This window comes from Pristis pectinata, chromosome 32, assembly GCF_009764475.1.
Source record: "Pristis pectinata isolate sPriPec2 chromosome 32, sPriPec2.1.pri, whole genome shotgun sequence".
Lineage (NCBI taxonomy): Eukaryota > Metazoa > Chordata > Chondrichthyes > Rhinopristiformes > Pristidae > Pristis > Pristis pectinata.
Window position 1 is genome coordinate 15,095,092 of NC_067436.1, and position 23,618 is coordinate 15,118,709.

The 23,618-nt window shown below is 45.5% G+C and overlaps 1 protein-coding gene across 2 annotated transcripts in view; it reads left to right on the forward strand.

Annotated features, from left to right (window-relative positions):
- LOC127585244 (protein ERGIC-53-like) overlaps nt 1-23,618 on the forward strand; it is an 83,165-nt gene that overhangs the window by 10,318 nt on the left and 49,229 nt on the right. The window contains exons 3-9 of one of the 2 annotated variants that reach the window (XM_052042551.1): nt 416-523; nt 3,132-3,193; nt 6,182-6,281; nt 7,774-7,897; nt 16,554-16,609; nt 20,133-20,262; nt 20,944-21,143. In XM_052042551.1, coding sequence (XP_051898511.1) covers nt 416-523; nt 3,132-3,193; nt 6,182-6,281; nt 7,774-7,897; nt 16,554-16,609; nt 20,133-20,262; nt 20,944-21,143 — 780 coding nt within the window. Of the gene's footprint in view, nt 1-415; nt 524-3,131; nt 3,194-6,181; nt 6,282-7,773; nt 7,898-16,553; nt 16,610-20,129; nt 20,263-20,943; nt 21,144-23,618 lie in introns of both variants that reach the window. The other variant, XM_052042550.1, reaches the window with a different exon arrangement.

Sequence of the window (23,618 nt, forward strand, 5' to 3'; positions counted from 1 at the left end):
CTCATGGCCCTTGCACCTAATTTGTCTACTTGCATTGTACTTTCGCTGTAACCGTAACACTATATTCTGTATTCTGTTATTGCTTATCCTTTTGTACCACCTTGATGTACTTAAGTTGGGAATAATCTTTCTGGATGGCATGCAAAACAAAGCTTTTCTCCGTATCTTGGTACATGTGACAATAATAGACCAATTACCAATGCATTTTATGGACGGTAAATTCTGTAGCAACTGGTAGGGGGTGTGAGCGTTTAGCATGGCTTATCCCGCTTGGATTGGTGAGCTTCTGTGTGGGTAATCACAAACACAAACCATTCAAGGGGCAGCAAGTCCTGGAGTGAATGTTCAGTCTTGGCAAGTGTTCATGTCTGTTGAAGTACGAGCAAGTGTCTCAACACTACTTCTGCCGTTTCAGGCCATATGGTACACCAGAGAGAAGGGGCCAACTGGACCAGTCTATGGAGCAGCTGACCGTTGGCACGGTGTGGGCATTTTCTTCGATACTTTTGACAACGACGGCAATGTAAGTGCAACGGCGCGAGGAGTGAATTTTGTTGAGTTGATTTCTGTGAAGTGACGGAGGGAGATTTAATCACGGGGCGTACAGTTGTTGAAAGCTGGGGTGGGGGGGGGTGGGATGGTGAGAACCGTTGAGGACCCATTTCCCTTGGCAGAGCTTCACAATGATTGGTACCTGCTGCCTGACAGTGTTGGAGGCAGGGAATCTCACTTAAAAAGAACCTGGAAGAACACTTGACATGCCATGGGGAATGGAATTGGTTTTATTGGTGAATGCATTAAGCCTCTTCCTGTGCTATCAATTTCAATGTTACTGAATGCATGTATTTTCAAGTTACTGTGCTTTGCACTTGTGCCCCTCGTAGTAGTGCTGTGGGTTACTTTGGCATAGCTTCATTGCCCAGTGTTCGAGATGTTCTTCATTGTCCAGTTATAACTGTGAAGTGGAGACACAAAACTACAGATGCTGGAATCTGGAGTAATACATAACACTAGAGGAACTCTGGTCGGGCAGCATCTATGAAGGGAAATGGACAGTCGACGTTTCGGGTCGAGACCCTTCATCTGGACTGAAGGAAGGGAGATCGACGGTATAAGGAGGTGAGGGGAAGGGGTGGAGCAAGAGCTTGGCAGGTGATGGGTGGATCCAGGTGAGGGGGGTTTGATGGGCAGATGGGGGGAGAGCGGGAATGACGTCAGAAGCTGGGAGGTGATACTGTATGTGGAGGTGACAAAGGGCTGAAGACAATGGAATCTGATGATCTGGTTAATCTGGGATCTGATCTGTCATCGTCAGCCCTGTGTCACTGCCAGCTCTTGCTCCACTCCTTCCCTGCACCTTTCTCCTCTCCATCTGTCAGTCCGGATGAAGGGTCTTGACCTGAAGTGCCAACTGTCCATTTCCCTCCACAGGTGCTGCCTGACCCGACGAGTCCCTCCAGTGCTTTGTGTACAACTGTAAACTGCTGTTCTCCTCCATGAGATCCATCGCTTCAATGTAACCGTCAGCCCCATGTTTGCAGTTACCCTTGGCGTAAAGTGGCCATACTTCCTTGGCAACTGTTAGTCTGTCAAGTATCAGCATTTTACAGTGCTCACTTTGCACACATGTAAATGAAATATCTGTGGGCCATATTAAAGCGAGTGGCAAATCCTGATTTTTAAACAGATATGCAGCAGGATGTAAAATCTGAGTGTTTGTGTGCTGTGGTACTCAAATGTCAAACAGTAATTGAAATTGCAGACACGAGACTGCAGATGCTGGAATCTGGAGTGACTGAAATGTTTTTGAAGAATATATAGGCTGACGGTGGTGGGCAACACTCCAAACGGTGGCTGCCACCTGCGTTCTAATGCAAGAAGTTTGTTGGAGGGGTAATTTTTGTTTATTTGAAGCATTGAAAACTTTTTAGATTCGTGTTGCATAAGGAGTTCTTTGTCCTGGCTGACAGTGGTGACGTACAATGGAAAAGAGATGGTGATATATTGGAAAGATGTGCATTAAGCTCATAATTACAGGAAGTTTTAATTACCACTGAGTAGAAGTATCCAGACGAGCACTTGAATCGCTAAGGCATAGAGGACTAGGGCCCAAATGCTGGTCAATGGGATTAGTGTAGGTGCGTACTTGATGGTTGGCATGGATACAGCATGGATCATGGGGCTTGTTTCTGCACTCTATGACTACACTGAGTTGTAGGTCGACTGGAAAGGTGAGGTAGTTCGGTCATGTGTTTGGACAATGTATTGCAACCAAGGAAGAAAACAGAAGAATGTACTTGAAGAGGATTTCTTTGCTGGGTGTGGGGCACGGTGCACATCTCCTGTGCTGTAAGGCTCTGTGAGGTGGTTGGTGGAATTCGGGGGAGCAAGTAGATGACCAAGATGTCAGAGATTGTTTGGGGAGATGGCGATCAGAGGGCTTTGTGTAAGATGGAAGATAAAAAGGGCATTTGAGTGGGATTGGGGGGGATATTGAAGGAAAAAGGCACATTGTCCACAGTGGAAGAAAAATTGTCAAGTTGAATCCCAGGAGAGTGGTGGGAAATGGTTTAAAATGGGGGAGAAGGAATAGAGTGTGTTCCAGTAAAATAACATTGAAGAGCAAGATTAGATGAACAAATGGATCCTCAAATTCACAAAGTAGGAGAATATACATGTTGTTTAATGGACAGGTATGGAAAAGAATGCAGGAAAGTTGCAATACTCCTACCAAAGACTTAGAAAACAAAGATTTTTTAAAATTCTCCTGTGGCTCAGATCAAATGTTAGCTTGAGTAACAATAATGACAGTCAATGATTAGACTCAAGGTATTAGAAGAATGAAGTTGGGCTTGTATTGTAATTTGCAAGAAAATATTCCCAGCCCTAGGGCTGGAGGAGGCCCGATGCCAAGAGCTGTGTTTCCATATCCATTGGGAACACTGCCCACAGGGCTTCTCCCCAGAAGTTCTGGGAGGAAGGGAAACATTAGACTGAAGTCCCAGCTTTGGAAGGTTTATGGTGCAGAATCCTGGGATTTTGTTGCACGTTGATCATTGATGTCTGTTGGATCCATAAGGTGAAAGTTTGCTTAACACTATTCAACGTCTCTCTCTCTTGCTGGCTTCTAGCAAAACAATCCAATCGTGCTCGTGGTGGCAAATGATGGGAAGCTTACGTATGATCACTTGAAGTAAGTTGTTATTTTATTTTTGGTATTAAATTGTGAATTACTTGATTTAAAAAAAATAATTCCACATATTGATCTCCCTGCTGAAACTTGTAGGAAATCAGACTGATCTTTTCAAATTTTCCTTAAGTTAGATTTAATATATAGAGATTAGACACAGAAATAAGTAACTTTTTCTGAAGCTTCTGCTTGGATGGGTGTTTACCTTCCCCTTTTCTGTAACTTTCCACTCCAAGTAGCTTGGGCTTTGATTACAACTGCGTGTTATATCTAAGCCAGAGGAAGATTGAGAGGAAGGTTTACCATGCTTTAGAACATAGAACACTACAGCACAGAACAGGCCCTTCAGCCCACAATGTTGTGCCAACATAGCTAATCCCTCCTATCAACAGAATGCCCATATCCCTCCATCTTCCTCTCATTCATGTGCCCATCCAAGCCCCTCTTAAAAGCCCCCAATGAATTTACCTCCACCACTTGATCAGGCAATGCATTCCAGGCATCCGCCACTCTCTCAGTGAAAAAAAAAGTACCCCTCACATCTGTTCTGAACCTAACCCCTCTCACCTTAAATGCATGCCCTCTGGTTTTGGATCGCTCAATAATAGGGGAAGAAGATATTGCTTGTCCACCCCATCTATGCCCCTCATAATTTTATACACTTCCAACAGATCACCCCTCAGCCTCCACCGCTCCAGAGAAAAGAGCCCGTTTGTCCAGCCTCTCCTGATGGCACATGCCCTCTAATCCAGGCAGCATCCGAGTAAACGTCCTCTGCACCATTTGTTCTGTAACAGCTGTGATTGGGTCAATAATTCTCTCAGCTCCTGAGTTGGGTATTTGTGGATTTATGTCCCACTCTTGAGATTGGAGCAGCACTGTTATGGTAGGAGCTTCAGTGCATTACTTGAGGCAGGGCTGTGGTGTTGGAGGTTCCATGTTCAGATGAGACTGAGGTTCCTTCTGCTTGCTTGGAATGGATAGAGTATGGTCCTTGGCACATTTCCTAAAATTGTTTTAAAAACAGAAGTACACAGCAGGTCAGGCAGCATCTGTGAAGAGAGAAAGAGTTAAACTTTTAGGCTGATGAACGTCAATGTTAATCCTGTTTCACCTTCTCCCGATGCTGTCTGACGTCCTGAGTGTTTCCAGCATTTTAAGTTTTTATTTCAAATTTCATCTGCATTTTTTATTTTTGCTTTTCAATCACTAAAACAGATAAACTGGTCATTTCAGTGTGCTGACTATTATTGTCTGCTGTGCTTTCTACATTGCAATTGTAACTTATTGGCTGTCAAGTGCTCTGCGATGCCTAAACATCCATGAAAGGCCTTGGATAAAAATAACAGACTGTCCTTCTAATATTAACCTTTAACATTTTTGGATTGTATCTTAATTTTCCAAGAGTTCTCAGATCACTGGTGGCAGGAGGCGTCTCGAATTGTCTCGGGTGGTGGTGATGGGCTACTGCTTGAGCTGTAGTCAAACAATGGCTTGGTCAGCTCGGAGAGCAGCTAGAGTTTAGCCTTGTATTTTGGGCGTTGTGCCAGTCATAGCTGAGAGCTGGTGGTCACTTTCCTTCACAACCTTAATGAATCGGTTTGAACCGTGCAGCAGCAGAGATTATGTTCACCGGTCTCGAGTTCCCCAGTTTCCTGATTTCTCTTAAAATTTCTTTATTAGTCACATGTACATCGAAACACACAGTGCAATGCATCATTTTGCGTAGAGTCTTCTGGGGGCAGCCCGCAAGTGTCGCCACGCTTCCGGCGCCAACATAGCATGCCCACAACTTCCTAACCCATACATCTTTGGAATGTGGGAGGAAACCAGAGCACGTGGAGGAAACCCACACAGACTCAGGGAGAACGTACAAACTCCTTACAGACAGCAGCTGGATTTGAACCCGGGTCGCTGGTGCTGTAATGGTGTTACGCTAACCGTTACACTACCGTTCCACTTCCAGTACTGCTACACTACCACTTCACAAGCTTTGAGCATCTAACTCAGTGGGTCAAGCAGTATCTTTGGGGGGAAAGGAATTGTAAATTGGTTTATTATTGTCAGATTAACTGAGGTCCTGTGGAAAATCTTTGTTTTGCATGCCATCCATACACATCACTTCATCACATCGAGGTAGTACAAGGGAACAGCAATTACAAAATGAAGTGTTACAGCTACGGAGAAAGTGCAGTGCAGGCAGATAATAGAGTGCAAGGCCATAATGAGGTTGATATTTTAGGTCGAAACCCAGTATCAGGACCCAAAATGTTGACAATTCCTTCGCGCCACCCCCCCCCCCCCCCCAACAGATGCTGCTCGACCCACTGAGTTCCTCCAGCAGATCGTTTGTTGCTCCAGGTTCCAGCATCTGCAGTCTCTTGTGTCTCCTTTGAGCATCTAGTCTGTACATTGATATTGTGTTTAAAAAAAAATTTGATTTTTCTTTTGGTTCCTGATGGTTTTTGTTTGGTCACTTGTTCAAGGGATGTGGACATCCCTGGGAAGGCCAGGATTTATTCCCCATCAATGATGGGCGGTTGAATTGAATGGCTTGCTGGTGCTACATTGCTCGAGTACAGGAGTTGTACGCAGGCCAGACTGAGTGAGGACCCGCAAACGGCCTTCCCTAAACGACATCTGCGTTTCCACGACGTGCTTCATGATCACCATCATTGATGCCATCACTTTAATCCCAAATTTAGTTGGATTTAATTTTCCAATCCGATCAACATTCTGGATGCTAATCTGGAAGTGGCTCCATCTTTGGCTGGCATGGACACTGTGGGCCAAATGGCTGTCTTCTGTGCCACACATTTCCATAACTTAGCTGTCATGCTTCCATTACCACATTCCAAAACAGTGGGTGAAATTATTATTACACATTGAAGCAATTTTGAAGTGAGAACTTTGATCTCTGAACTATCTCGTCCATTTCAGATACAATTAATAAATCTGTGTGGCACATTTGTGTTTCAATCCAAACTGTAGAGATGGCACTGGCCAAGCTTTGGGTACATGCCTGCGAGATTATCGCAACAGCTACCATGCTGTCCGAGTCAGGATACGTTATTACCAGAAGACATTGCAGGTAAGCAACCCTGTCTTTTGGTAATTAACTCTGACTTAGCTTTCAAAGTTAGTACTATGCTATTAATTGGCATTGGTTTATTATTGTCACTTGTACTGAGGTACAGTGAAAAACTTGTCTTATATACCGTTCGTACAGATCAATTCATTCCACAGTGCAGATACATTGAGTTAGTACAGAGTGCATTGAGGTAGTACAGGTAAAAAACAATAACAGAGTACAGAGTAAAGTGTCACAGCTACAGGGAAGTACATTGCAGGTAGACAGTAATGTGCAAGGTCACACAAGGTAGATTGTGAGGTCAAGAGTCCATTTCATCATATGAGGGAACCGTTCAATAGTCTTACCACAGTGGGGTAGAAGCTGTCCTTGAGCCTGGTGGTACGTGCCCTCAGGCTCCTGTATCTTCTACCTGATGGGAGAGGAGAGAAGAGAGAATGACCCGGCTGGATGGGGTCTTTGATCAACTGAAAGCTTTGACTTGTTTTGCTGTTTCTACTTGGTTTCCTTTGAGTCTGTGTCTCTCTTTCTCTCTCCTCAAAGCCTTGCACTTTCACACAGATGATGGAGATGTAGAACAGTAGCTGCAGTTTGGTATTGAGGTGATCAAGTGGTACAACTGTGTAAAGTGACTGCTGTGGTTCTGTTAGTAGCTCCAGTATAGAGTTGTTGGATGTTTCATGCTCTAGTCTGGATGGCCACAGTCATACACTGGAGTGTTGTCACCTGTCTCTTGGTCTATGAGGTGTTCACGTCTACCGTGGTTTGTTCTGGTATGGCTCAGACTTCCCCATCAGTGTACCAGAGGATCAAAATTAAATGGCTTGAACTGTTGTCTATCACGCACCGTTGAGTTGAATGATAGAGCAAGCACAAGGGGCCGAATGGCCTAATCTTTCTATTCCTTATGTCCCTCGTGCGTGCTCCATCACTCAATTAGATCAGAGCTGATCCTTGACTTGCGTCACTTTCCGGAACTAACTCCATCCCCTCAATTCCCTTAATATCTCATTGATTCAGAGTGATAATTTCTCCTCATCTCAGGACCTCAGTACAAGTCAATTTAATGACAGAAATGAAGGATTTTGCCCAGAGATGCAGTTAGCTGAAGCCACACTTCTTTAAAATTGCTTATTCTGTCTGCCTAAAAGCATTTATAAAAATTGAGTGATGCCTCCCTTCAGAGTTCACCCTTCAGAGTTCTGATACACTTTACATCCTGCATCTCATCCAGAGTTGTGTGATTACCTGGAACAGCGTAAAGGTGAGTTTAAAGCCGGTGATATTTCTGAGCGGTGGAGAAAGACCTGGGAAATTCTTCTCTGGCTTTCACTCAGCAGTTGGGACTAGTCTAGGAGGTTGGATAATTAACAGCAGTTCTCACCTCCACGAGAGTCTCGGTTCTGGCACAGGGGTGCAGAGTGCCGCTCTTCGATGACTAAGTTGTTTTGGAATGCAGTGTTAATGTTCCATCTCTGTCCTCCTCCTCCAGGTTTATCTAAATTTGGGGAGGACTGGTGCTACTGAGAACTATGAGTTATGTACTGAAGTCACGAACATGTACCTACCTTTGGATGGGCACTTTGGTGTGTCTGCAGCCACAGGGGCAGTCGCTGGTGAGTGTCAGTGACCACTGTTTGGCTCTGTTGAGGGTGATCGTCATGGAGTCATAAGATTTCTTTATTAATCACATGTACATCGAAACACACAGTGAAATGCATCTTTTTGCGTAGAGTGTTCTGGGGGCAGCCCGCAAGTGTCGCCACGCTTCCCGTGCCAACATGGCACGCCCACAACTTCCTAACCCGTACATCTTTTGGAATGTGGGAGGAAACCAGAGCACCCGGAGGAAACCCACGCAGACACGGGGAGAACGTACAAGCTCCTTACAAGACAGTGGCCGGAATTGAACCCGGGTCGCTGGCGCTGTAAAGCGTTATGCTAACCGCTACACTACTGTGCCTGCCCTAGAGTCGTACAGCACGGAAACAGGCCCTTCGGCCCGACTGGTCCATGCCAACCAAAGTGCCCATCTAAGCTAGTCCCATCTGCCTGCGTTTGGCCAGTATCCCTAAACCTTTCCTATCCGTGTACCTGTCCAAGTGTAATGTACCTGCTTCAACCATTTCCTCTGGCAGCTCATTCCATATATGGGCATCTCTCTGGATGACAATGTTGCCCCTCAGGTTCCTGTTAAATATCTCCACTCTCACCTTAATCCTATGCCCTCTAGTTCTTGATTCGTCAAACCCTGGGAGAAAGACTGTGGGCATTCACCCTATCTGTGCCCCTCATGATTTCGTACATCTGTAAGATCACCCCTCATTCTCCTACCCTCCAACGAATAAAGTCCTAGCTGGCAACTCAGTCCTTCGAGTCCTGGCAACATCCCTATTAATCCCTCCTTCACTCTTTCCAGCTTAATGACGTCTTTCCCATAGCAGGCTGACCAAAACTGAACACGATATTCCACATGAGACCTCACCAATGTCTTGTTACGGCCTCACTGACGTCTGCATTTCTTTTCGTTTTTAAGATACTTCTGATTAATGCAAGAATAGAGCACACATATTTGTGGAGTTGGCACACTCTTTGTTTGATCATGTGGGGTTCCTCCGGGTGCTCCAGTTTCCTCCTAATCCCAAAGACGCGCACATTTGTAGGTTAATTGGCCACTGTAAATTCTCCGTTGTGTGGAGGTGTGTCAAATCTCAGGGGAGCTGTTGGGAATGTGGGGAGAATAAAATAGGTGGGTACTTTATAGTTGGCATGGACTCAGTGAGCTGAAAGTCCTCATTCTGTGCTGTATAACACTAAGCTCTGTGTCGATTCATTTGTTTTGGTTGCCTGTAGAGTATCTCTTTATTAATCTGTTCAGCGAGAATTATCAAAATACAGCACTACATTTAGGTAGCACTTTCAACATCATAAAACATTTGCAAGCTACTTTTCAACATAATTGTCAAACAGAATTTGACCCTGAGCTAAGTATTAGGGTAGGTGAACAAAAGCTTGGACAGAGGGGTAAGCTTTAAGAAGCGCCTTAAAGGAGGAGAGAGGTGGTAATGGTTTCGGGCTGTCTTGTGGGGTAGAGCTGAGGAAGTGGGAGGTTTGACAGTCAGTGGTGGAGTAATTAAGTGTGGGGAAATTGGAGAGGGACAGAGAGTTTAGTGTTGGAGATTAGGGCTGGGGAGGGATTTGGAAAACTGATGAGAGTTTTTAAAAATATGACGCAAAGAGCACCCAGACATTGCGGACACACAGAAATTTTCAATCTATCTTCAGCTGTAAGGTATTTCCAATTGAAATGTACCATGTTACAAGCCTGTTGTTACTGGTAGAGGAAGATGTGTGGACTCCTTGCTGCCTCGGGTGATGAGAGTGTTCAGGGGGGATGCATCGATAGAAAAAAACCTCTTCTATTAAAGAAAGTTGATATGTGTAAATTAGGAAATTTAATTTATCACAGAAATGATGTAAATTTGTGTCTAAGAAGTGTAGACATTGTTTCAAAACCAAAATATTGCAGATGCTGGAAATCTGAAATATGACAGAAAATGCTCAGCAGGTCAGGTAGCATCTGAGGAGAGAGGAAAATATTTTTGATCCAAAAGAGTAACTCTGCTACTCTCTCCACGGTTGCTGCCTGACCCTGAGTATTTAGTGTTTCTGTCACTGTTGTAATGTAGGAAAGACGTCTGATAATTTGTATGGACAGATTCCCAGTTTTGTAAAAGTAGTTAACCAATTACAGGTCCTCCCCAGCTTACAGCAGGGTTCTGTTCCTGTGACCTGTTCGTAACTTGAACAGTTCGCAAATTGGAAACGTGGCCATGAACAGAAGATGCCTGCAGCCCCTCCGCAGCAGGCAAATCCATCCCACCGATCTCCCAGACACACGTTTGTATGTACCAGCTGTACGCAAGTCGGGTGTTCGTAAACTAGGGAAGGCCTGTGGTGCGTTTCACTGTTAGCTGACAGATAAATATTGAGCAAGACACTGGGGTGAGTTCTCAGTCCCAAGGGATTTCTTAACTTCTCCTGAGAGAGCAGGTACATCTTTTTTGCTTGACACTTCAACCAAAAGACAGCAGGTCCAACAGGTAATACAGCACTGGAGGGTTAGGCAAAGTCACATTCTGAATACCCTGTACTGGGACCAGGACTCATGACCTTCAAACTCCAGGATAAGTGTGTTACTGTAAGGAATGAAGAGAGGTTTAATTGATGAAGAAAGGAAAATTTGTCTGCAGAGAGGAAAGTTGTTCACAGCAAAGAGATTTGGACCATCATCAAATTAAAGATGAAAATATTGAATGAGTGGGTTTTTGGTGAGGGGACAAGTTCAGAATTGATTAAAACTGAGATGAAATATTACAAGCCAAATTATTAGGGAAGTTGTTGATCTACTGGAAGGCTTGTATATCCCAATGGAATGTTCCTGAAGATCCTGAGGAAATTGGAATGCTAGGGAGGGAATGGCTATGGTTGTAGAAATACATTTTGGGGTCCTAGTGAGAGTTTGTGTGCACAAAAATAATGGAAATCGGTGAAAATTAAACCAGTATTTAAAGAGGTGGAACCAGCCTGGTGATTAAAAGGAAATTGAACTCTTGCAGAATTTGCACCCTTTTCAAGATCACTGACCTGCGTCTGTCCCAACCTCCCCTTCCCTCACCTGGTTCTATCTGCCCATCATCCCCTCCCCATCTGTTTCCACTTATCAGCTGCCAGCCTCTATCTCAACCCCCCCCCTCCCCTACCACATCCTCCTATATGTTGGCAATCTTTCCTGTTCTCCCTCAGTCCTGATGCAGTGTCTCAACACAAAATGTCGACTTACACCTCTGACCTCCACAGATCCCGTTTGACCTGCTGAGTTCTTCCAATGTTCTGTTTTTGCTCCACCTTTGGAGTATTGTGTGCAGTTCTGGTCGCCCCATTACAGGAAGGATGTGGCGGCTTTGGAGAGGGTGCAGAAGAGGCTCAGCAGATGTTGCCTGGATTGGAGAGTATTACCCATAGGGAGAGGTTGGACGAACTTGGATTGTTTTCCCTGGAGCTTTGGAGGCTGAAGGGAGATGTGATAGAAGTTTATAAAAATTATGAGAGGCACAGATAGGGTAGGCAGTCATTTTCAGAGGTTGAAGGTGAGAGGGAGAAAATTTAAAGGAGATTTGTGAGGCAAGTTTTTATTTAAACACAGAGTGGTAGGTAACAAGAATGCACTGCCAGGAGAGATGCTATAAGTAGGTACAACAGCAACATTTAGGCAGACACATGAACAGGCAAGGAATGGAGGGAGATGGACGACGTGCAGGCATATGGGATGGCTTAGATTGGGATGATAGTTGTCATAGACATGGTGGGCCAAAGTTTATACTGTTGCTGTATGGTTCTGTCTTCTATGTTCCATTTCCCTATACATATTGCAGCCAACAACATGTTTGAAAATGGACACTACTGTGCAAGTATTTATGGGATGAAAAATGGGGAAGCTTTGATGCAGCTTGACGAGGCACAGGTGAGACCTGCCTGGAGTATAGCATCTGGTTTTGGTCTCTGTGTTTAGGGAATGATATACTTGCATTGTAGGAAGTACTGAGATGGTTCAGTAGGTTGACTCCTGGATGAAGGGACTGATGTATGAAGGGTTGGGCTGGTGATCATTATTTAGAAGAATGAGGGGTGACTTTATTAAAACATTTAAGAATCTGAGAGGGATTGACAGGACAGATGCTGAGAGGGTGTTTCCCCCTAGTAAGGGCCATCTACAACTAGGGGGTATGTTTTAGAATAAGGGTTTCCCATTAAGATGGAAATGAGGAATTTCTTCTGGGAGTCATTTCTCTTTGGAGGTGGAGTGAACTAATATGTTCGAGGTGGAGACTGACAGACGTTAAAACTACAGTGGAGTTGGGAGGTATGGAGAGAGTAGTGTCAAGGCTAAGAATGGATCAACCATGATCTTATTGAACAGATACCATTAGGATGGCTGTTCCTCTCTGTTTCTTGCATGCCATAGGAACACGTGGCTGTCAATTTTGTGCTACGGTGGCCACAAAGAGTACAGTATTGGCTAGGTAATATGGTTTTTGAGTGGAGTTAAGAGACGTGGTCAAGATCTCCCATGCTCCTCCTCAATAGGTTGGCATGAGATCCTTTCTGTCCAACTGGAAGAGCAGACCTGATTTTAACATCACTCAAAGACAGATGATGGATTAGCACTGAGAGAGAATGCATTTCTCAATGTTGAGTTGGAAGGTTAAAGTAGTAAGTATCCAGATGCAAGAAATTCAGGAAGGGCCCATGTGCTTGATGACCTGTAGATTCTTTGGGGAGCTGAGGCTGGTTGGGGTCAGTGCTGCTGGTAATCTCCAACAACACATCAAGAACATTCAAGGCAAATGTAGGAAACGCTTCAGCTTGTGAAATGACTTCAGCTAGGGGAAAGTAACCTTTATTCCGAGTGGAGGGACAAAGTGACTACCCTCACGTACTTATCTCTGTCTTTTAATGAAGTGCGGACCACGGTAAAGCCATCTGGTGTGGTTTTGGAAATCAGAAGAAACTGCACATGCTGGAAACCTGAAACAAAAACAAAGAGTGTTGGAAACATTCAGCAGGTCAGGCAGCAGCTGTGGAGGGAAAAACAGTTTGTTTTGGGCCAGAACTTGGGAAAGAGAGAAAAAAGTTAGTTCTAGTTGCAGAGAAGATTGGGGAGGGGGAGTGGGGATGGAAAGATTGGACAAAAAGAACATTGGTGATAGGTTGGGACCAGGGTGGAGGTGAGTTGTTAACAGGGCAGTTGGAGGTTGACAGAAGTGTAAGTTGTTGCAAACAACAGGTTAGGCAGTGCTTGGGGAGGGGGGAAGAGAGGGAAACTGAGCCAGTATGACAGATGGATAACTTGAGGCAGAAATGCTCAGTTGTGAACCTGCTGAGTGTTTCCAGAATGTTCTGTTTTTTTTTGGTGTGGTTTTGGTTCCATCTAGTGGCATGGTTAAGGCTGGACTTGATTAGTAATTGAGCAGACACCATTGCTACCTGCTGTTGTTCCAGAAATAATTGGTAACTGATTTATTATTGCCACATGTACTGAGGTACAGTGGAAAAACTTTGTTTTGCATGCTGTCCATACAGATTATTTCATCACATCAGTGTATTGAGGTAGTACAAGGGAAAACATAGAACATGGAACACTACAGCACAGTACAGGCCCTTTGGCCCACAATGTTGAGCCAATATTTTATCCTGCTGTAAGATCTATCTGACCCTTCTCTCCCACATAGCCCTCTATTTCTCTATCATTCATGTGTCTATTTAAGAGCCTCTTAAATGTCCCTAATGTATCTGCCCCCCACAGCCTCTGCCAGCAGTGCGTTCCATGCACCCACCACTCTCTGTGTAAAAAAAAAACTTACCCCTGACATCCCCCTTGTACCTTCCTCCAATCACCTTAAAATTATGTCCCCTCCTGTTAGCCATTGTCACCCTGGGAAAAAGTCTCTGACTGTCCATTCGATCTATGCCTCTTATCACCTTGTACACCTCTATCAAGTCACCTCTCATCCTCCTCCTCTCCAAAGAGAAAAGCCCTAGTTCGCTCAAGCTGTCCTCATAAGATGTGCTCTCCAATCCAGGCAACATCCTGGTAAATCATCTCTACACCCTCTCTAAAGCTTCCACATCCTTTCTATAACAATAACAGAACGCAGAATATAGTGTTACAGAGAAAGTGCAGCACAGGCAGACAATGAGGTGCAAGGGTCACGACGAGGTAGATTGTGAGGTCAAGAGTTCATCTTTATTGTACAAGAGGTCCGTTCAATAATCTTGGATGGGTCCAGGAGTTGGGATGGTAGATCAGTCGCTCTGGGGGGGGGGGGGGGGGGGGGAGGGGTGGTGTTGGAAGATCACCAGATCTGTAAGCAGATTTAAGTAGGGCTGTATCCTTCTGGATCACCATTTGGAGAATGAGGAAAAATTGGGTTTGGTGGTGGTGCCTGTGGAAAGAGAGAGAGTTAATGCTTCAGGATCAAGACCCTTCCCACACCTGAAGTGTTAGGTATTTCTCCACAGATGCTGCCTGACCTGCTTAGTGTTTCCAGCATTTTCTGTTACTTATTTCACCAGGATGTTGCTTGGAGTGGAGGGCTGTAGTTATAAGGTGAGGCTGGGTTTATTCTCACTGGAACATAAGCTGAGGGTTACCATTGTAGAGGTTGACAAAACTGAGGGCCATAGATAGGATAGGTAGCCAGAATCATTTTCTCCCAGGCTCGGAGAGTCTAGCCTCGAGGGCATAGGTTTAAGGTGTGAGGGGAGAAACGTAGAGATCTGAGGGGTGCGTGCTTCACTCAGAAGTTGGTGAATATTTGGAATGAGTTGCCAGAGGTGGTGGTAGAGGCAGATGTAGTTACAGCATTTAAAAGGCATTTGAACAGGTCCATTGAATAGGAAAGGAGTAGAAGGAGATGGCGCTAATGCAGGCAAGTGGGATGAGTGAAGAAAGGCGTCTTAGTTATAGGGTCGTACAGCACGGGAACGGCCCTTTGGCCCAACTGATCCATATCAACCAAGGTTCCCATCTAAGCTCATCCCATCAGCCCCTATTGCTCTAAACCTTTCTATCCACGAACCTGTCCAAGTGTCTTTTAAATGATGTTAATGTACCTGCCTCAACCAATTCCCATGGCAGCTTGTTCCGTATACGTTCCTCATCCTGGGTGGAAAAAAATTGCCCCTCAGGATCCTATTAAACCTCTCCCCTCGTCAGTATGGACGAGTTAGACTATGAGGGCCCATTCCTCTGATGTATGTTTCAAAGACTATGATTCTATTTCAGATTTCTGACATCTGTTTTGTTTTTATTTTTCTTTCACAATGTTGGTGCCTTTGGCCAAAGACGTAGTCAGCAATGCTCTGCAGCTGAACAAGATGGTTTGTATCCTGCTAAACCTTGTGAAAATTCCAACTCTATCCATTCTGAAGTAAGGTGGCTCCACGATATTGCCTCCACTCCACCCTCTGCTGTAACCCTCATCCAAGCCTGCGTGAGCTGCAGACCCGCCTACTCCAACCTCCCTCCCAACCTAGCACGGTCTGCAAACACAAGTATAAAGAGCAAGTGCTGAAAGCACTCAGCAGGTCAGCCAGTTGACACAGGACAGGGAGGAAAGTCAGAAAGCAAATGAGTTTTAAGTTGCAGAGAAGGCAGAAGGAAGTTGTTGAAAGGGTGGGATTCAGGGAGATTGAAGGAAGCAAGAGGTGGTGGCACTGGCTTGAAAGGTGGTGGTCTCGTTGTGTTTGGAGATGTGAAGCAGAGGCGATGATTTCAAATTGAAATATCAGGACAACGGGTGTGGGGGGGACTTGATGTCAGAAATGTGGGATACAAGACTGCTCATCTCAAATGGTTGAATTTGCTGTTGAGCCCTGAAGGCTCCAACGCGCCCAGATGGAATATGAAGTGCTGTCCCTCGAGCTGGCTTTGAACTTCATTGGAACAGCGCAAGAGGCCAAGGTCAGAGCGGGACAGAGATTGAAAGTGACTATTGGCTTGGGGTCACGCTCGTGGACTGAATGGCGGTGTTCTCAGAACAGTTACCCTGTCTCTGTTTGGCTCCTCCAAAGTAGAGGAGATCACACTGAGTGAAAAGTACAAGAAAATCGCTACTTCAACGGGAAGGTGTATTTGGATCTCTGGACAATGGGAAGGAAGTAAAAGGAGCCTTCCCAATTTGTACCAGATCTCATTTACCCATCGCCTGTCTTTGCTGCCGGGAACTTACTCCAGGTCAAGCAACATCTCTGTTTTAACTCCATCTATGTCTCATCCCTCCCTCTCTTGGTAGCCTCTTACAAACTTAGGTACTCCATTTCTGATCTCGTGGCCAACCCTAGACTCGGTCACTCTACCCTGGGCAGCTGTTCCTTCATCTCCAAAGGCTCTAAGCTCTGAAATTTCTTCCCTAAACCCCTCGGCCTTGCGTTCCTTTTACGTTCTCCTTAAAACCAAACTTCAGGCCATGGAGACTTACTCTGCTTGGTACACCTCCTGTGAAGCACATGGACTCTTTCAGAACATTAAAGATGACTCTCAAGTTCAAGTGGTTAATGCTTCTCATTAACCAATGTAAAAAGGCTCTACTGAAGTAGGACCTTAAAGCAGTTTTAGATGTGATTACCATAAAATTTGCCTACTTGTTGGACAGAAGAGGCAAGATGCTTTACTGCAAATTGAAATATAATTTTGCCCACCTTTTCCAGATGACCATGATGTACTGTCATTCATCACGTTCAGCTTGAGCGCTCCTGGGACATCGGTGAGTCGAGAGGCATAAACTTTAAAAGCAGGCATTGTGCTGGCAACAGTCATCCCTACATGTCACTAATCAATGTCACCAACTTTGTCTGTGTGAGAAGCCATGGCAGGCCTTGTGTGGAACTGCACAGATGGTATGTAATTACATGGGAGTTGAGCACAAATCACTTCCCTGGTTTAGTCTGTGAATCAGGGACCAATGCTTGCAGCTGAATGGTGAATATCATTGAAGAAGATTCCAGGGCAGAAGATGCAGGAGGGATGTGAGGAGAAATCTTTTGCCAAAGTGGATGGTTATAACCTAGAACTCCCAACCATTTTATGGGGTGGGAACCAAGTGAATTGGGACTTTCCAAAGAAAATAGGATATGGAGAATGTATGAAAATATCAGGAGTAGACCACTCGGCCCCTCGAGCCTGTCTTGCCACTCAGTACAACCAAAGGTGATCGACACCAGACCTCAACTCCTCTGCTGGGCCAGTTTTCCATAAGCTTCAATTCCCCAGTTTTTCAACAATGTACCTACCTCTTTCTACCTCCCGTGATCCACCCTCGACAACTCTCTGGGGTAAGTACTTCTCTGTGAGAAGAAATTCCTACGCTTTAAATGACTACACCCTTGTAACTATGTTCCCCTTGTTTGAGATTCCTTCAATGGAAACCTCTCGACCTCTACCCTAATCTGCCTTTTTAGAATTTTATATTTTTCAGTAAAACGTCACTCCCATGCTTTTACACTCCAAAATGCAGATCCAACTTCTTTAGCTGCTTGTGATCGGAGAACCCTCTCATCTCAAGAATTAGCCTTTTGAATGCCTTCTCAAAAGGGGCAGGGGATTGAGTGTGGGATTGGAACTGATGGGATTGCTGTACAGTGATCAGGAATGGACAAAGAGCTGTACGAAGCTTTTATACCAAGCCATTCTATAAAGCTTTATGGGGTCATGAAAAACCCGTTGCTACCACAATGTAGTGGCTGTATTTGTACCAACAGCTTGTAATAATTTGGAATCTTTTTAACTCAAAGAAAGTTGGGTGATCCAGGGGCTGTTTCAGTAGGTGAGTTTTGAGAAAGCTTTAACAGGTAGATGGGGAGGAACTTGGGTAGGATATCATTGCGATTACTGGGTAGCCAGAGCCATTGATCCAGAGAGAAGAGTTCAAGTCCCACCATGGCAGCTGAGGAATTTAAATTCAAGTTACTAAATAAATCTGGAATCAAAAACAATAGCTGGTTTCAGTAGCAGTGCTGGATTATTACAAAAACCCATCTAGTTCACTCATGTCTTTGAGGGAAGGTAACCTGCTGTACTTATCCATTGCGAGATAAATGTGACATCAGACACACCAATGTTAACTGCTTCAACCTCCACAGGTGCTGCCTGACCCACTGAGTTCCTCCAGCATCTTGTTTGGTAACCCTTGCTGCTTCCTCATTCGGGGGCTATTAGGGATGGATGTTAAGTGCAGGCAGTTCCAGCAACATCCAAGTCCCTTGAATGAATGAATAAAAGAGAGGCTATTCAGTTGTTGTGGAGGGACACGGGCAGCACTCTGGTGCAGTTCGTAGAGCTTCCCGTCTCCAGTGACCCAGGTTCAATCCTGAACTCTGGTGCTGTCTACGTGGAGTTTGCGCGTCCTCCCTGTGACCACGTGGGTTTCCTCTGGTTTCCTCCCACATCCCAAATGTAGGTAAGTTAATTGGTGACTATAAATTGCCCTTGGGTTTTTGTGATAAGATTTCTTTATTAGTCGCATGTGAAATGCATCTTTTGCGTAGAGTGTTCTGAGGGCAGCCCGCAAGTGTCTCCACACCTCCGGCACCAACATAGCATGCCCACAACTTCCTAACCCGTACGTCTTTGGAATGTGGGAGGAAACCGGAGCACCTAAACTGGAGCAGGGCTAATTTTGGGGGAATTAGGCAGGATCCAGCAGAGGTCGATTGGGTGAGCTTGTTTGAAAGGAATGATTGGCAAGGGGGAGGCTTTTAAGAGCGAGATATCAAGAGTGGGATTAGTGTGAATGTGTGTCATAGAGTCGTAGTCATATAGCTTGGAAACAGGCCCTTCGGCCCAACTGGTCCATGCCGACTAAGATGCCCATCTAAGTTAGTCCCATTTGCCCGCATTTGGCCCATATCCCTCTAAACCTTTCCGATCTTGGTGCTTGGTGGTCGGCAAGGACTCGTTGCGCGGAAGGGACTGCTTCTATGCTGTATGTCTCTACGACTCTGACAGCTCCAGTTTTGGCTGTCAGTGTGTGGAAGGCTTGAACTGAAGGAGCAAATCAGGACTCAATAGAGAGGTTAAGTGGATTTGTTGGACCGTGACTTTTTTTTGTCCTGAGAATTGAGACTGCCTTTTCTTCCAGTATTCATTTGGAAAAGGAAACATCTTGTAACAGTGTCATACAGCACGGAAACAGACCACTTGTTTACACTGGTCCCATGTTATCCTCCCCATTTTCCCATCAACTCCCCCCAGATTCTACCACTCACCTACACACCAGGGCAATACACAGCAGCCAATTGACCTACCAGCCCACATGTTTTTGGGATGTGAGAGGAAACCAGAGCGCCTGGAGGAAACCCTCGTGGTCAGAGAGAGAATGTGCAAACTCCAGAACTGAACCCCAGTTGCTGGAGGTGCGAGACAGCGGCTTTGCTGTACCACCCCTCCCATCTCCGGCTCAGTTGAGTAACTTCATAATTTAGTCCTTTTCAAAGTACAAAAGCGAAACTAAAGAGTCCTGTCTGTCCACAAGCCAGCTTTGGTGCCAGTGCACCCTCGGAAAATGAAGGCAGCTGCCAAATTTGGCTGAAAGCACATTTTGTTTGACTTGTCTCCTCACATGAATGGAAGCTGGCTGACTTGCTGTGTGCACTCCTTGTGACTCCATTCAGACAGGATGTGGGTGTGGCTTCAGTGCCTTCTGGGGACGGAAGGGTGGGGAATGAGAAGTTTGCCTATGATGCCGCTTTAGACTCTGTCCTGGTTGAGAGCAAGTTGCTGGTCCAGATTTTGCAGTTGTACAGACATTGCTCTGTGAACCTGTTAGGATTTCCAGAGGTGCAATGTTTACCAGGAAGCTGCTGTCAATAATTCATCCCTCCTTCACAGAGATTTTGAAATTTCAAAATATTTTAAAAATTTGATACTTTTTCGTTAAGCATTACTCAATGTTCCCATCTTTAGTGCTGTGTACAGTGTTTTAAAGCAAGTTGATTAAAAAGTATAATCTCTCTTCTTGGTTTACCATTGCTGGGAGTTTCTTAACCTGTGGCTGTTCTTGAGTTTGATGGCATCACAGTTACTGGGTGCCAGGGAGCTATTTGTACTGACTGCAAGCTCCAGACATGGAGGTCACTCCATCTTTGTGAGGCAGTGTCTCTGAAGTGATGAGTGAGCAGTGTTGCCTTGTGCGTGTCCATCAGCCGGACTTTGGGTGAAGCCTTGGCTGTTCTAATGCAAGACTATAACTTATCTTCTACCTTGCCCACTACCTGTCCTGTCCTAAGCAGAATGATTGGACTCAGGCCCACATGGAGCAGGAGGAAGATGAGTACCAGAAGGAATACAAGCGCTTTGAAAAAGACTTGGAGAAGCGGAAGGACGAATTTCGGAAGCAGCACCCTGAGCTCCACACTCCAGGTACAGTGCTGGATGTCGAAGGGTCAGTTTTCCTGCATTATCTCTGTTCACCTTGCTAAATGTCTCCTAGTTTGGCTCTTCACCCTGTTGCCCACTTACGGTATGGTCCATGTAGCACTGCTGCTTCTCCTTATTGTGCCTGCTAACCTCGACTCGTCTTCCTTGCTCCCCACTAACGGTAATGCATTTCCCAATAAATGTGGCTGTCGCATTCACTTCACCTCCTCCTGGAAGTAAACTCTAGACCCTGATTGTCCTTTGGGAGAAGAGGGTTCTGCGGGATTGGTAAGGGTCTCGTACTAGAGGGCTCCATACACTCGGAAGTCTTGAGGATCTGTCAGGTCAACCTCTCAGGAATGGAACCTTTTCTCCTTCTTGGGGTCTGAGCCCCTTTGATGCGATGGGTGGAAGAATTGCCTTGCAGATTCCTTCGCGTCATCCAATTGGCATTTTGTAATCCATCTTACGATATAACTAATTGAAGTCCAAGCCACTATTGAGGGAGCAGAGTGACAAACTGAAATGCCTGTGATGCTGCTCAAAGTTAGTTTTCCATTGTACCTGTACCTCACCGTACACGTGCACACAACAAAAAAACTCGAACTGACTTGACAATGATTCTTTCTCTATTCTGTGGACCTACTCACGCTCCCAATTCCTCATTCATTCCGATGTTCTTAGATGAAGATGCATTTGAGACGGAGAGTCAGCGGGAGTTCCAAATGGTTGTCAGTGGGCAATCCATAATTCAGGAAGAGCTGACGAAACTTAGGGAAAGGTTGGCAGGCGCGTTTGAAGAACACAAGCAACATTCGGAGAACTTCAGCAAACTGAGCAGGGACCGACGTACAAGCACGACAGCAAGAGAAAGCGGACATCAGGCAAGTCTTTGTTTATGCCTAGTTTGGTTGGGAGGGAAAGTATATTCCTGTTTGAGTGGCAGGTACAGGCACGATTATAATAAGTGATGTCTCTGTACCAAAAATGTAAGGTAAAGTTGCAGAGACTTATTAATCTATTGCTTCATGAGACAATGCTGGAATTTAGTCCCCAGTTGTCCCTGAGCTGCAGTGTTCTTGGACAACATTCAAAGGTTGGAATAGAAAGGCAAAGAAATCTTGCTTAGAACGTAAGTATGTTGAGGTAGCGCAAAGAGAAAAACACTAACGAATGCAGAATGTAGTGTTATAGTTGCAGAGAAAATGCAGTGCAGGTAGACAATAAGGTGCAAGGGCCATGATGAGGTAGATTGAGAAATCAAGAGTTCTTTATGATATAAAACGTCTTATAACAGCAGGATAGAAGTTGTCCTTGAGCCTGGTGGTACCCGTTTTCAAGCTTTTGTATCCTCTGTCTGATGAGAGAGGGGAGAAGAGAGAATGTCCAAGGTGGGAGAGGTCTTTGATTATGTCGGCTGCCTTCCCGAGGCAGCGAGAAGTGTAGGTGGAGTCAATGGAGGGAAGGTTTCTGTACTGGAGGCTATACTTGCTTTGTAGACAGTGAAGTGTATGTTCATTGGATTCATTCCTGGGAAGAGGGGCTTGTGTTCTGAAGAGAGATTTGAGGAAGATTAGCCCATACTCACTGGAGTTTAGAAGGAGGACTCGTATTAAGGAATTGGCGAGATTCTGCATGGAAGAAACAGGCTGGCATGCTGGGAGTCTGTTCCCTCCTGTAGTGGAGCACGGACTCAGGATAACGGGTTGGCCATTCAGAATTGGGACGAGGGTAAATTTCTTTTTGTGAAGGTTGTAGATTTGTATAGAGGCTGAGTGTTCAGTCATTACCGTTGTTCAACAGAATTCTAGAATTAAATTGTTACAGCTGAGGAGGAGGCCATTCAGCCCATTGAATGCATCCACAAGAAAATAGGAGCGGGGAGGCCACTCGGCCCCTCAACTCTGCCCCACCATTCAATATGATCATGGCTGATCTCCCCATGCCTCAACTCCTCTGTACAAGTTCCCCATTGTCCTTAATTCCCTGATCCTCCAAAAAAAAATGTATCAACCTCCATTTCAAATATTTAATCATCTGGCCTCCACCACCCTCTGGGGAAGAGATGTCCAGAGATTCATCGCCAAGTGTGAGAAGACATTCCCATGTACCTCGGTTTTAAATGACCAACCCTTTACCTTGAAATTATATCCCCTCGTTCATGACTGTCCCACCAGTGGAGACATCCTGACATCCATCAGGTCTTGCTCTTAGGATCTTTTATGTTTCACCTAAGGTCACCCCTCATTCTTCTAAACTTCAAAGAATATAGACCCAAACTGTTTGGCCTCTCTTGATAGGACAATTCCCTCATCCCAGGAATTGGCCAAGGCTCATACTGTTAGGTGACACAAGAAACGGCAGATACTGGAATCTAGCAACACACAAGATGTTGGAAGAACTCAGCGGGTCAGGCAGCATCTGTGGAGGGAAATGGACAGTCGATGTTTCGGGTCGAGACCCTTCATCAGGACTGAAAGTAGAGGGGAGATGGCCAGTATAAAGAGGGGAGGGAAAGGGGTAGAGCAAGAGCTGGGAGGCAATAGGTGGATCCAGGTGAGGGGGAGTTTTGGCAGATGGGGGAGGGGGGAGTGGGAATAGCAACAGAGGCTGGGAGGTGACAGGTGGAGGGGACGAAGGGCTGGAGGTAGTAGAATCTGATGGGAGAGGAAGGTGGAGCGAGGAACCAAGTAAGAGCGGTGGGGGGGGGGGGGGGGGGGGCAGATGGGAACATTAAGGGGGAGGGGACCCAGTGGGAGGAGTGTGTGGGTGATGGACAGACGGAGTGGGTGGAGGAGGGGGAGAGAGACTAGTGTTTTGTATGTGAAAGGATTCAGGATGTGGGGAAGCAAGCGCAGGATGATTAGCCGTCACTGGACGGTGGTGCAGGCTCGGGGCTGGACAACCCATCCCCGTGTATGTTCTATCCTATCACATCCAGATGCATCACGGCTCGGTACGGCAGCTGCTCTGCCTGGGACCGCAAGAAACTGCAGAGAGTTGTGGACACAGCCCAGTGCATTTACCGAAACCAGCCTCCCCTCCATTGACTCTGTCTATACTCCTCACTGCCTCGGTAAAGCAGCCAACATAATCAAAGACCCCCACCCACCCCAGACGTTCTCTTTTCTCCCCTCTCCCATCAGGCAGAAGATACAAAAGCCTGAAAGCACCTACCACCAGGCTCAAGGACAGTTTCTCTCCTGCTGTTATAAGACTATTGAATGGTCCCCTAGTATGATAAGATGGACTCTTGACCTCACGATCTACCTTATTGTAACCTTGTCTGTAACACTTTATTCTGCATTCTGTATTGTTTTACCTTGTATTACCTCAATGCACTGTGTAATGAATTGATC